At 53.3% G+C, this 13,616-nt stretch overlaps 1 protein-coding gene across 1 annotated transcript in view; it reads right to left on the bottom strand.

Moving 5' to 3' along the window:
- KCNK5 (potassium two pore domain channel subfamily K member 5) overlaps positions 1 to 13,151 on the bottom strand; it is a 35,764-nt gene extending 22,613 nt beyond the window's left edge. Inside the window, exon 1 of the mRNA XM_028120755.2 lies at positions 12,966 to 13,151. Within this exon, the coding sequence (XP_027976556.1) occupies positions 12,966 to 13,151 (186 nt within the window). The remainder of the gene's footprint in view (positions 1 to 12,965) is intronic.
- Between the last annotated feature and the right edge of the window lie 465 nt (positions 13,152 to 13,616).

The raw sequence follows: 13,616 nt of genomic DNA, 5'->3' as shown, positions 1-13,616 counted from the left end.
TGACCTGGTCCAGTTGCAGTGTAAGTCAGCTGAGCAAGCCCCGGGACCCTCTAGTCCCCAGCTCACTGGGCCACTCCTAAGTAGATCTCTGGGCTAAGGCTAGCGTCCGGGGGATGGGAGAGACTGGGTGTTGAAAAGCTGATAATCAGGACACCCTCCCTTTTCCTGCTCCCCAGGGGGTGCTGACAAGACACTACCGCATTAGCCTGCTCCACTTAGCCCACTCAGCACTTATCCCTCAGTGAGAGGCAGCCCTTCTACCCACTGCTCCAGGGGGCCGGGATGCTGAGAAGGGAAGGGCAGCCTTCCAAAGCTAACACTGTCAGGATGCATTCCACGCCCCGGGAGGCAAGAGTTTTATTTGAACAGCAGAGACGGGGAAGGTCTGGGGCTGCTTTTCTTTCTCCTCTGGAGGGTCTGTGAACAGGTGCCATCCTGCACCCGGGACGTGGGAGGACCAAGGAAGTTGCACTAGACACAAGGGACACCCAGGCCCAAATAACCATTCAAGGCCACGAAGGGCCCCCTTCTGGGGTCCTTAGCATGCTGCAGGATCACCGATCTCTGTCATCAGCCAGGCAGGCAGGATCTGGGTGGCATTTCTACTCCAGGAGAATGGCAAGACTAAAACTATTCCCTTCCAAGATGCGGACCAGAGTCCTGCTGGGGCTTTTCCTTGGGGAAGCCAAATGGGGGAACAGGTCACAAGTACAGGTTTAGCAGCTGAGCAGGTAGCAGGTAATATGGGGACTCAGATGGGAAACCCCACCGCTGACAAGCAGTTGCACGTCCTCCCTCCAGCTCCTTGATTCTTTCTTGAAGGCTCGGTCTCTGGGTCCCCCGACCCACAAATTCTGCAGTGAAAGGTCAGGGCCTGTTAGGTCTGTAAGGATGCTGGAGGAAAGGGGCTGAGGGCAGGAAAGGAGTTGACAGCCCCGACTCTGGACCGTGGCATCCACTTACAGGACCCAAGATTTCCTGCTTTAAAACTTTTCATGCTGAAAATGGCAAATAAACCTATATATGGTCAATGTGGTCAGGAAAACAGTGGTGTCAGAACTCACAAGGCTGCAGAATGCAGTGCTCAGCAAAGGCCAGCAAGCAGGCATGGAGTGCTTTTGGGGTGCTAGGAGCCAATGGGCCCCAAGGAGAAAGTCCAGCCCCAAGGAGTGGCTGGTAGCCTAGCAAGATGGGTAGGACTGGCACCGATTTAGGACACCACAGTCTAAATGAGAGGCCCCTCTGCAGAGCTCTGAATACAGAAAGCCCAGGTGGCTGACTTGGTTATGTCATTTAATTTCTCTGCTTCAGATGATTTATCTGCAAAATGAGGTTCCCTACAGCACCTATCTTGCCATTGCTGGGGGGTCGATGCGATGTGGCGATGGTCCTCCCCCGGCCTGTGGAGCCCTTCCCCTCACCAAGTGCCGGCCACTGTTACTCTTGTGGTGTGACTGTGGTCCTGCCCTCGCTGCCACCCTTCCCCAGAGTGACTTACGTCATTGGCGGACACACACCGAGTTCTTGGTAAGAACTGAAAACTTGCGATGGGTCTACAGCATTTTAGAATGTCTCTCCACCCTCATGAGATGGCCTTCTGTCTATATGGAGGCCGACTGAGATCAAGGGGAAGGGTTCAGAAAGAGGCCGAGACCACGCAGCTACAGCAGAGTCCAAATCACATGGGCCATGGCAAGAATGCTGGGTTGGATGAGGGAGAAGCCACTGAGGGTTTTCTGAGTTGGGGGTCACGACCTGAAGTCTATGAAGACCCCTGACTGCCGTGACACTGGCCAGGACAGCTATTAGGAGGTGTGGCGGTCACCTTTCAACCTACCTCTTGGGGACACGGCTTCCAAGAAACCTTCCCTAATTGCCCCACTTAGCTCTAATTACTCCTTCACTGTACTTCCCTGCCCCTGGTGAGCACAGTAACCTGGGGAAAGTTACATAACCTCCTAAGGATTGGGACTTGGCTCCAGGGCCGTACTGGGAGGCCAGTTAGGTAACCATAGGCTCCCTCCAGCCTCACAATTTATGATTCACTGCCAAGAGAGGTGCCCAGGGCCTGACCCTCCTCCCCCATCAGCCACCCCTGCCAGCCTCCAAGGGGGGGGTGCTCCGGGCTCTGGAGAAACCAGCCAACAACAGCTCCTTGGGCACAAACACTTGGGGCACAGGGTCCTGTGATAGGACAACTCCCTGGGAGGCATCAGATCCTTTCTGCTCCAGGCTCTGGATGGCCCCGAAAAACATCCTCCTTTCAGAGCCTCCAGTTACCACCATCTCAACTGCTTCTTGTCCCAAAAAAACTCACTAGTTAGGGTGGGGAAGCTGGGACTCAAGGTCCCAGGAAGGGGTGTCCTGGGCAGGCTAGGAAATCAGGCAGGCCAGGTTAGTGTACGTAGGATTAGTTCTCTGCACCCCAAAACCCCATCATGATTTTGATGTCAAGGCCATTTAAAAAGGCGATTCGAGGCAGGATAAAAAATGGCTTGGTGGAGAAAGGCTCTGGACCTGGGCAAGCAGAGCCACTGTACCCTGAGCTTAGTTCCACAAACAGTCTGTCACCACTCAGCTCCTCACCAGGCCTACCTAGCAAATGGGATGGTGTTTCACTGCCACACCTCAGTCGGGCCCAGAGAGGTCACGGGAAAGCACCTCAGATCAACGGGTCTGCAAGACCCAAGGCAAGGCCCTGGGTGAAATCTGGGAAGGGTGCAAAGCCTGGGTATCTGCAAGCTTCTCAGGGGTCCTCTGGGTGCTGCAGGCAACACTGTGCAACACTCCTGCTCCCTTCCCTGGGGTTGACACCCTTGGTCCGCTGTGGAGGGCTGCCCTGTGAGGGGGGCGCTGGGAGAGAAAAGGCCCAGTGCAGGCTCCAGCCGAGCCAGAGTGATCAGGTCAGGAACAGCCCGGCCTTGCTCCTGTTCCTCCTCAGCAGGCTCTGAAGGCCTCGAACCGTCTCCACGAGGGAGGGGCAGGGGGTGCTGCTTCCCTCCCCCAGCGTGCCCACTTGCCCTCTTGGGTTTCCACAGTCCATGGTCCAAAGGCATTCCCCAAAAGGCAGGGATGGGGCTCGTTCTCTCTGCAGCAGGTCTCAAACAGGTTTGGGCACATAGTATGTGCTTAGTAAAGATCTGCTGAAGGAAGGACTGGATGGCCATTTGCTCTGCCTCAAGTTCCTTCAAAGCAGCAACCACAGCGAGCCTGGCCCCCTGGCCCGGGGGAAGCGGGGGGGGGGGGGGGCAGGGACAGATTGGCCTCGTTAATCCCAGGAGAAAGTTTAGGAAAAGTTTATAAGATAAGGGATGGGGAGTAGAAGCAGGGAAGGGGGTTCCCAGAGATAAAGACCCAGAGAGGGAGAGCCATTCCAAGTTCCTCAAAGAGGACGAGACGGCAATAAACTGAATCTAAAGGTTAACTTGGAGCTGGCAGCCCGGCCGCAGTGAGTGACCTCCATGCTCCTGTTCTCCTATGATGTCCTGCGATCTTCGTCCGACCGAGATGGGTAACACTGCTCCCGCTTTCGGATGGAGCGGCGCACTCAGGGTCATACAGCTTGCAAAGGCGCTGTGACTTGAAAAGCCTGTCCTTGACCACTAGACAACGTGGCCCCACCTCATGAGGCTTGAAGGGGAAAGTGGGAGCACGTTTTGATAATGGCATTCCCCCTCCTCTTCCTCTCCACAATTCCCAGCCTATGAGACCAGGGGCCAGCGTCTGGGCCTGCTCAATTCACCTAGACAAGTGCCTTGATCTTGAAGAAGCCCAGCCTCCCAACTGGACATGGAAACGGAAGGTCCATGGGGCTCTCAGTGTCCCTCTCAGAGCCAGACTCACCACTGGGCATCTCGGGGCCAACAGACATTGGGGGCACAGCAGTGCGCAATTAAACCCCACAGGCTTACTGCACATGTCTATGGACTGGGGCCGGGGGGCGGGGGAGGGGGCGGACACAGGTCCCTGCCCAGGTAGGGCTCCTACAGTCTAGCTTGGCCTAATTTAATAGGCACTCCAAGCCTTCTTGAGTGAATGGATGAATTTACCTGAAGGAAGTGGAGTCCAGAGAAGTGAAATCTGGCCAGGGTCACACAGCACATACCAGGAGTGTAGGCAGGATTGGAACCAGGTTAGAATCAGCTATTTCCCACAAAGTGATTCAGATCCAAGTCTGTCAGCCCCAGCCTCAAGTACAGGTCTACACAGACAAAGGGAGGGGCTTTCAACTGGGTACTGGCTTGGCCATCAAGCACCCTGCTGGGCTTTTCTCCTGGGGCCCAGTGAAGGGCGGGGAGTGGAAGCTTCTCCCTCCCAGGAAGAGCCTAGCTAAGCTTCGGCACCCAGATTACACTGGGCCATGGGAGGTGACAACTGCCACAGTACACAATCCTGCCTAAATATTTCGGCAGGAAACCCAAATATTTAGATGGAGGAGAGGAAAAATAGAAAAACAGAATGTACATTTCAAAAGCCAGTCAAAGGGACTTGTCTACCAAGGGCCCTCTGAGAGGGGAAGTGGGGGGGTGCCTGCCCCCTACGAGGGTACAACTCTGACCTGGGATCCTACGCGATCACCACCCAGGGAGGAAACACGTGAGGCCATCTGCACCTGGAATCCTCTAGAATGCAAAAGGTTCGACTGGGGCCTGCGACGAGCCAGGACTGAGCAGAGAAACCTTGCCACCTTTCCCCAGAGCAAGAACCAGGGCCCTGCTGGAAGGGAAGAGGGGGTCAACTTTCTGTATGTTTAGATGTGGACCATTAATTCTTTTGAGGGGAGGGTTATGGGTGAACTTGAAAGAAATGGGAAATGGTGGGTAACTCCACTAGGAGGAATCTGGTGGGCTTTATCATCGGTATCACCAGATCAGCTCAGCCCATGGTGCGGCCTGAAGCAGGCATCAGAAACAGGCCCTCCCCCCACACCCCCCAAGAGACAGGGCACAGGATCAGCAGCTAACAGGCAGCAAGTCACCCACTGCATGTGCCAGGCACTCTGCCAAGTGCGTTTATGTGGACTCTGTGGACATGAGGGAGAAACTGTACTGCTGTCCCATTTCGCAGGTGGAGAGACTGACCTGCTCAAAGGTCACGCAGCTAGGTGAGCATCCTGAAAGCTGTCCCACATCCCTAAGGCTCTGAAGATACCACGCAAGCCTTGCCCTTCCCTGCCTCCAGGCCTCTGCTCGTTTTTCCACCCCACACAGAACAGAAAGGTCCAGAGTGTGGACTCTAGGTTCAAATCTTCATTCTTCCACTTCCTAGACGTACAACCTCTAGGATGAACCTCTGTGGTCCATTCTGTGGCTCCTACCAGGATGGAGCGCTGGTAAGAGTACCTACAGCAAAGGGCTGCTGCATATGGATTCAGGAGATGAAGCCCCAAACAGTTCACACAGCCTGTGGCTAAGCAAGCGCTCAGCTTGCAACCCATCCCCCACCCCCATACTCTAATCTCCAGGTTCTTTCTCCACTCCTGGCTCTGAAGTCAACAGGGCAGGGTAAGTCTCAGCCTCTAGTTAACCATGTAGACCCGGGCAAATCCCTTGGCCTCCATTTTCCTAGAAAATGGGCATAGCAGTAACATTTAACCCACTGGACTGTTTTCAGGAGACACGGTTAAAGACCCAGCCCAATGCCTGGCATGCAGTAAGAATTCAGCAGGATGCTCACAGGGGCTGCTACCCACACCACTCATCTTTCCAGCCTGCCTTAAATTCCTGTTTCTTTAAATTCAAGAGTGGAGATTAATCTCTCAATGGTTCACACTTAGAACCTCCAGGTGCATTTACCAATGTCAACCCAGTGAGAGGTCCTGTACTTTTCTTCCTCTAGACTGGGGGCTCCCTGAGGGCAGGGGTTATGTGTTGTTCAGAGCCAGAGCCCCTGCAGGCCAAGGGGCGCTACAGGCCTCAGGAAACAGGAACCGAAACCTCTGAGGCCCTGTGCCCCTCGTCCATCTCTCCAGCCTCTACCATCTGCAACCCATCACTCAGCACCAGGACCGCATTTCCCCTCCTTTCACCACAGTGACCGTTTCTCTCCCCAGTGAGGCTGAACTCCCGAGGGCTAAGGTCCCTGTCTGGTTTCTGAGGCTTCAGCGCACACCAAAATGCTGGCCAGCGGCGAGGCCCCTCTGTGAGCCCACCCCTTCTTTTGTCCACATCTCCGAAATTTAGGGACCAGATTAATTCCTCACCAAAAACCCAGAGGCCTCAGGCAGCTGTAGAGATCTGGAATATACCACCCTCACTTTTGCATGAAGGGACAACTAAGGCATAATTTGGAAAGGTCATCAAATGGGGGGTGGCTTTGGTAGGGACCCAGACCTGATCATCCCCAAGGGGCTCATGGTAAGGGGAGAAGGTGCCCTAACTGAAAGTTGGGTTTTGGCGGGGGGCTGTGGCCTCTGTGGGCTTTGGTGGAAAAACCCATACTCCATCACATCAGAAGGAGGAAGGGAGGAACCATCCTTATCAGAACACCCATGGGGTGAAGGGATCAGTCCACAGAAATGCTGTTAATTTCGAGTCGAATACTCCACTTTTTTTAAGTTGCAACGCCTGTGAAGGAAGAGGGAGCTTTCTGAAATGCTGTTCACTCCCTTACTTGAAAATTGCAAAAATTTGGTCAGTTCAAATTCCTTGGCTAAACCCAGAGGGCTTCATCATCTGACCCTCACCTCTCAGCCCTGTGGCGGCAGCCCAGGACCATCAGGCAGTTTTACTCCTCCCTGAGGGCTATGGGCAAGAAAGATCCACCATCCCCCTTTATTTGTTTAGCTCTTTAAAAATCTGGTTGATACACACCCAGAAGAGGGAATCTGGATCATATGGTTCCACTTTTAACTTCCTGAGGAACCTCAACACTGTTTTCCATAGTGGTTGCACCGTTTTACTCAAAGAGACAAATATTATATGATTCCACTTGAAAGGTATTTAAAGTAGTCAAAATCACAGGAACAGAACGTAGATTGCTCATTACCAGGGGAAAGGGGAGTTGTTGAACAGAGATAGAATCTGTTTTGCAAGATGAAAAAGTTCTGGAGGTCTGTTTCACAACACTGTGAATATACTTAACACAAATGAACTGTACTCTTAAAAGTGGTTAAGACAGAATAAATAATGGATAAGATGGTAAACGCTGTTATGTGTTTTTCACCACAATTAAAAAAAAAAGTTTGACATTTCTTCTGCTTCAGGAAGGTCCCCCGATCCTGTGTGAGCCAGACTTGTGTGGGCAGCCCCGTCCCAGGGCAGGGGTGTCTAGGGAGAGTAGCGGTGGCAGTGGACCTAACACTTAATGAGCACTAAGGGCCCCGCACTGGTCTAGGCAAACAACGAGGGTGCTATCATGGCATGCCTTCAGAGGCCAGCCCATGACCATCACACAAGCTGCATGGATGGGGCTCTTTCGGCAAGAGCAAGGGCCCCACAGTTGGTGGGCTGACTGTCCTCTATCCATGTCAACCCATCCTTGGGGAGGATGGGCAGGCCAGGCCTCCTCTGCCCTATTTAAAGAGTCCCAGGGAACTCTCAGTGAAATCTCCAAGGACACTCACCTCGACCTGCTCCATTCCCCAAAAGGAACACAGGAAGGAGGCAAACCTATGTCACATGCTTTCTTGTAGTACCCAGCACACTTGGCCTCTTTGTAACACCCGGTTCTGGCCAAGTAGTTCTTCAGCACCGGTTGGATCTAGCACCCCAATTTGTGGAAAGACTCCCTTGGGGGTTGTCTCAGGAGTATGGCTCCTCTGTTCCCCAAAGCCTTATACTTCCCTGTTCTCCACTCCTACCACACATAGAGTTCAGAGGCTGAGCCCAATCTAACAGCATACAGCCAAGTTCAAGATGAAAGCCCTTGGCCAGCCAAGCACAGCATCCAAAACTGGAGGATTGTTTCTTTTAAACGCCAGACTAGGGGTGCCTGGGTGGCTCAGTTGTTAAGCGTCTGCCTTCGGCTCAGGTCATGGTCCCAGGGTCCTGGGATCGATGCCCCGCATCGGGCTCCCTCCTCCGCAGGAAGCCTGCTTCTCCCTTCCCCACTCCCCCTGTTTGTGTTCCCTCTCTTGCTGTGTCTCTCTCTGTCAAATAAATAAATAAAATCTTAAAAAAAAAAAAAAACAAACACCAGACTATAAATAGGGCAAAACCCCAAGAAAATACTTAGAAGGAACAGTCCTCACCTCCCTTGCACCCCCTCCTATAGAACTCTCCCGACCCCGACTAGAACCTTGTAACACTTGCTAATTCCCACCCTCTAGTAAGTCTCTAATACCATGCCATCTGTAATCATCCTAAGGGCTCCAGTAAAACTTCCCAAATGATTCAATGAAAATTCACTTTAACTGTTGAAACTCTAACTAGAGCAATTAACTGAGGCACATTTATCGACTTAAGAATTCTTATTTTTTTTGGCTGCCCTCAACTTTGAGGGGAACATAAACAGACAAGCCATGAGGAGAGGACCTCTTTCTTCCATTTCCTCTCAAAAACCTGACTTCTCTACTTTGTACTTCTGCAGTTCCAGACAGTGAGGATCCAAGTTCACGCTAATGACGGGGAGGCCTCCGTGATCTTGGACAATCAAAAGATCTATTGTGTTCCCTTTACTTACAAAGGCAGTTAAGTGGACCAGTGTGCTTTATAATTTCCAACAAGGCTTGAAACAAAAGAGGTTTTCATGTTAACCCTCAATTCTCAAAAAAATTCAATTAATGTGCTCCATTCTCAGCATTTTGGTCAGATGTAATTTTAGCACATAATCCCTCGTTATACTTTCAAATTTCAGGAGGAGGATTGGTATTAGTGACTTAAGGTCAGACCTTTAAAACTGGCATCCGCTTGACTGGTATAGACGGAAACAGGTATAGAGTAGGAAGGTTCCAGTAAATAAAAGGAGAGGGGTTTGGCACACATGGAAAATCTCCAAATAGGATAATGCAGTTTGAAGCTTGTGAGGAGGCCAGCAGGATCCAAAAGGCTTCTGGGAACTGGTCTGCTATGTGAGCAGTCTAGCAAAACCCAGAATTAGGGATGGGGCATCCCAGTGGAGGGCAGGGCCTAGAGCCATCCCTACCTCACCCCTAGGAGACATGGGAATCTCAAGAGCCCCTTTTCCTCCCTCTCAAACCCTCCTAATTCCAAGACCCTACTTGAAGTCATCGCCTCCAGAGAGCCCTCCCTGACCCCTCAGGCTGGTCCTGGGGGTCCTCACGAGCCTCCCTGTCCTGGTGAGCTTATTCATCCTTCTTCCCAGCAGCCAGTTTAAGCCTGGTGGGTGTCTTAATCCATCTTTGCACTTCCAGAGCCTTGCCTAGTGCCTGGCACACGGTGGGCACTTAATAGACGTTTGCCGACTAATTCTCATGTACTTCGGAACAACACAGTGTGAAACCTGACTTTGCGCCATATAATCCTGGGCAAGTTATATCACTGTCCTCATCTATAAAAAGGGGTTGGTCACCAAGATTAAATTAAAATAAGAACGTCTATAAAGTGGTTATTGGAAGCTCTGGTGCACAGTGAGTTCTCAAATCCTTACTGTTTATGATCACTGCACACCGGAGGTGAAGGCTGAGGAAGGTTCACTGCTCCCCTTCACCCCAACCCTTTGCTTTCTTGTGCTGCCAAGGGAGGGGTGGACTGATGCTTACCGAAGCCACAGAGGAGGTGCTAGCTTGGCCAGGCCCCACACAGGAGGCCTGCGTGCCAATGCCTGTTCTAGCAGAAGGAGAAAATAGAATTCCCCAGCCGGCCAGAGTCCACCTGAACCAATTCACTGAGCTCACCTACAGACGAACCAGTCAAGAGCTTCACATGCCCAAGGAGGGCAAAGGTGTACAAGGAGCAGGCTCTGGAGGCAGACTGTGCAATCCTGCGTCACCAAGGCCACCCCAACTGCCCTGAGCTTCGGTTTCCTTATCTGAATATGTAAGGTTGCTTGTAAGAAGTAACTAAGGCAGGTAAAGCACCTGGTCAATGTGTGCTCGATAAATGCTAACAACAGGGGGAGACGTGCCGAGCCGGCTCTCCCAAGTCACACCTGTACACACCTTGCCTAACGCTTCTACTAGACCTGATCTTCACTGTCCCCTCATTTTGCAGAGGGGGGAAAGAGGCAAAGTTAGATGGCCTGATGGGTAAATGGCCAAGGCAGATGGCAAAACCAGCCTGTGCCCTCTCTTATAAAATGCACATGCCACCCACAATGCCCAACGCATTCAGTCAATGCTAACTGCCCTTTGTGGGAACCACTGCATTTAGGGAGAGGCTGGGGGAGAGCAAGGCTTGGGAGCAAGGCTCCAAGGTGGTTCTGAAGGCAGGAAGGAGGGTGACCATGTGGTCAGAGGCCAGTGGGGGTGGGGAGGTTTGAGGTTTGAAAGTTGGCCTCCACCTCAGTTCAAACCACAGCTTGAACAGGTAGGAAGCACCTGACAGCTTGGGGCCTATTTCCAAAGATCTAACAAAAGGTGAGGGGTGTGTTGTGTTAACTCCCTTCGTGTGCCTTGGAAAGCACGTGTGGATTTCCAGGGTAAGAAAAACCCTAGCCCAGACTGCACCCACCCTCCCTTCTAACAGCCCCTCCCAAGAGCCCACCCCAACCCCAGGAATTCCTAGGGTGGGACTTCTTTAGGATTACAAAGGTGATTCAGAACCTGACAAAACACAGAACCTCAGGTGCGAGTGGAGGGCCAGATGGGAAAGAAGTTTGAGTTTTCAAAGACCGAGTCTTCGTTTTTCCTTAAGCCAACTTCCTAGGGCTGAAGGCAATGCTTCAAGTTGCAGAACAACAAGCAGAGAGCCAGGCAGTTTTCTGCAGACTAAAAAGTAATGCTAGCAAAAATGCTTCCCCTGGTCCGTTTTCGTTTCTTGGGTTTTTCCTATGATGGGAGGGGACTCGCCCTTTTGGAGAAGGTTTGAGAGTTTTCTGGCCAGGGATGAGGAAAAGTGCTGTCTATAATCGTCTCCAAATCAGACTGGCCTGATGCCCAAGTCTAAAAATTACCTGCCCACTTTTGGGGGGCAATCATTGGCGGGTTTAAGAGGACCTCCAAACAAGAGGCATTTTGTTTGCTCGAACACCTTAAGAAAGCTAACTTCCAAAGCTACTACCACCAGCTGTACCCGGCTGCCTTACCCCGAAACCCCCCCTTCCCCTCTCCTCGGGTTTTGAAGTTTATTTTCCCACATTCAGCCTTGAATTCTTTCCTTCCTTCCCCTGCTGTGGCAAAGAGGGAAACACTTCGAGGGCAGCTTGATTCTTCATCACCCGCGCCTGCCCTCTTCCCCCTCTAAACAAAGCCCTGGAAGAAACTAAACAGCAACTAGTTCTCCGGGGGAATTGTTTCCTCAAGGGAAATTATAAAGTGACCACTCCCCAATGCGCACATACAGGGCAGACACTCATCCAAAGGAGCTCCGGCTATCGGGGGCAAAACCACCCAATTGCCCTCTGAAGCTCACCCTCCCCACCAAACCTCACCTCTCCTGGGCCCCCACTCTGGGGACGGCTGCAGGTCCAGAGACTCTCCCCACTAAAATCCAACACCCAACCTGCCCAACCTCCCCTCTGCTGGCCTCTGAGAGGTCAAGTCTTTACTTGCCCAGCTGCTGGTAAGTACCTATATGCTCATGTGTGTGAATGTCCATTGATTTCAGGACAAAAAGGAGGTAGCAAAGGAAAGGCCTCCTCACGTATTCCAAAGCTTTCAACTTTCCAACAGTCCAAGGCAGGGAAGACAGATGAAGACAGGTTCGTTCTCATTTCACACATGGGGAGACTTGAGATGGGTCAAATGAGAGACAACTAGACAACCATAAAATGTCGGGATTCTGCTGTAGATTAAGTGCTGTTCCTCATCAAACCTCCTTTCTGGCATTTTTTGCCCCAAGAGAAATGTAACACCTTGGACAATCTATCCCAAGTCCACCCCACAATCTAGAACCTTCACCAGCTCTTATACCCAGGTCCGGGTCCTTCCACTGGAGGGAGGCCATTAATGCAGTCCAAGAGGGTGGGTGGTTAAGGCTAAGAGCCTCTGAGAAACTGGAGCAGAGGGCCCTGGTCCCCAAACGGACCCAAGGTCCCAACCACCAAAGTCAGCCCTAGTTTATCCGAGTGAGGTCAAAGCCATCCATAGAGCAGGAAGAAGAGGCTCCCAATGCCAACACGGAGGAGAAACTACCCCCTAACACCTTCCATTCTAATCAACCTCTCCTTCCCCCTAAAAAGGATGCCCAGGGTTTTGTTCCTTTGTTCAACCTGCTACTTTCACAAACTTTTAAGTCCAAGCCCTGGGGGAGGAGGGGGACTGTCTCCGCGAGATAAGCCCTGCCGGAAGCGTGAGCGCGTCCCCAGCATTCCAGCCATCGGCCCCCATCCCGGGAGCTCTGGCGGGACAGAGCCCCCTATCCACTTCCTGAGCCCAGCGGGTGCGGGGGAGGGGAGGCTTTGCTCAGGTTGGGGCTGGGGGACCCTCCAGCAACTCCGCTGGGCTCACGTTCGCGAAAAAAACCGGGCGGGCGCGGCACTGGCCTGGAGCTGGGAGGTGGAGATGCGAAGGGGTGGCGCCCGGCTCGACTCCCGAACTCCGTCCGGGAGCGTCTCCAAGTAAAGATAAACGCCTTTATCCGCCCTCCAGCCCCCTTCTAACCAGGGAGGTACCCGCACACTCACACCGAGCCACCGCGGGGCCTGGTTCACTGCGGGGTCAACCCCAACTTCTTCTCTCTGGACAAACTGGGTTCCCAAAGAGTCTCCGTGCGTGGGTGACTCCGGTGTCTACGGGTGAACCACAGATCCCAGCAGCCAGACCCATGAGAGACATCCTTTCCTGCCACCCCCCAGGACTACCCACGGGGACTGTGAGTTATCCAAAGCTGTGAAGGGCTTCCCTTCAGCACTCCTAACACTCTGGCCAGCTTCAAGTGTCTGTAGGGGCACGGATGGCGGCTCACCTGTAAGATCTTGTCCAGGCCCTCCTGGCCCAGGCACGGGAACTCCTTGAGCAAATGCAGTTTCTGTGTATAGTAGTTTTTCTTGGCCTCTTTCCAGTGCGGCTCCTCGAGCACCTCGAAGATCGCTGCCCCGATGGCCAGGTAGAAGATGATGGCCGAGGTGAGCAGTGGGCCCCGGTCCACCATGGCTCCTGAGCAGCCGCCTCCTGGAGAGAGCCTCCCCTAGCCCCAGCGGCTCCCGGTCCACGCGCCCTCCAGCCTCTGGAAACAGCTGTTTGAATTTGGAGCTCCGCATGCGCAGTGCCCTATTCCCCCCACCCGCCGGCGCCGCTCCCCGGACAAAGTTGCTCCTTCAAATTGGCCCACCGAGCGCGGGTAACTGGACGAAGCTTTGCTCCCGCAGGCGGGGGGGCGGGGGGAGGGCGGACACCAAGCGGGGGGCAAGGGGGCGCCCTGGCTTGCGGGGGTAAAAGGAGCTGGGGGAACTCAAGGCCGGACTCTGGAGAGACACGTGGGCCGTCCTCCGCGAGCCACGGCAGTGTGCGCCGCGCCCGCCTCCGCGCGCCTCTTTAACCAGCGCCTCGCGCGCGCCCTCCCGCGCCCGGTCCCGCGGGGGAGGGGCCCGCGCAGGCCCCGCCCCCTCGCCTGCAC

The sequence above is a fragment of the Eumetopias jubatus genome, unplaced genomic scaffold, assembly GCF_037043125.1.
Source record: "Eumetopias jubatus isolate StellerSeaLion01/CBP00866 unplaced genomic scaffold, mEumJub1_p1.0 scaffold_6, whole genome shotgun sequence".
NCBI classification, from domain to species: domain Eukaryota; kingdom Metazoa; phylum Chordata; class Mammalia; order Carnivora; family Otariidae; genus Eumetopias; species Eumetopias jubatus.
This window is presented reverse-complemented; position numbering and strand designations above follow the sequence as displayed.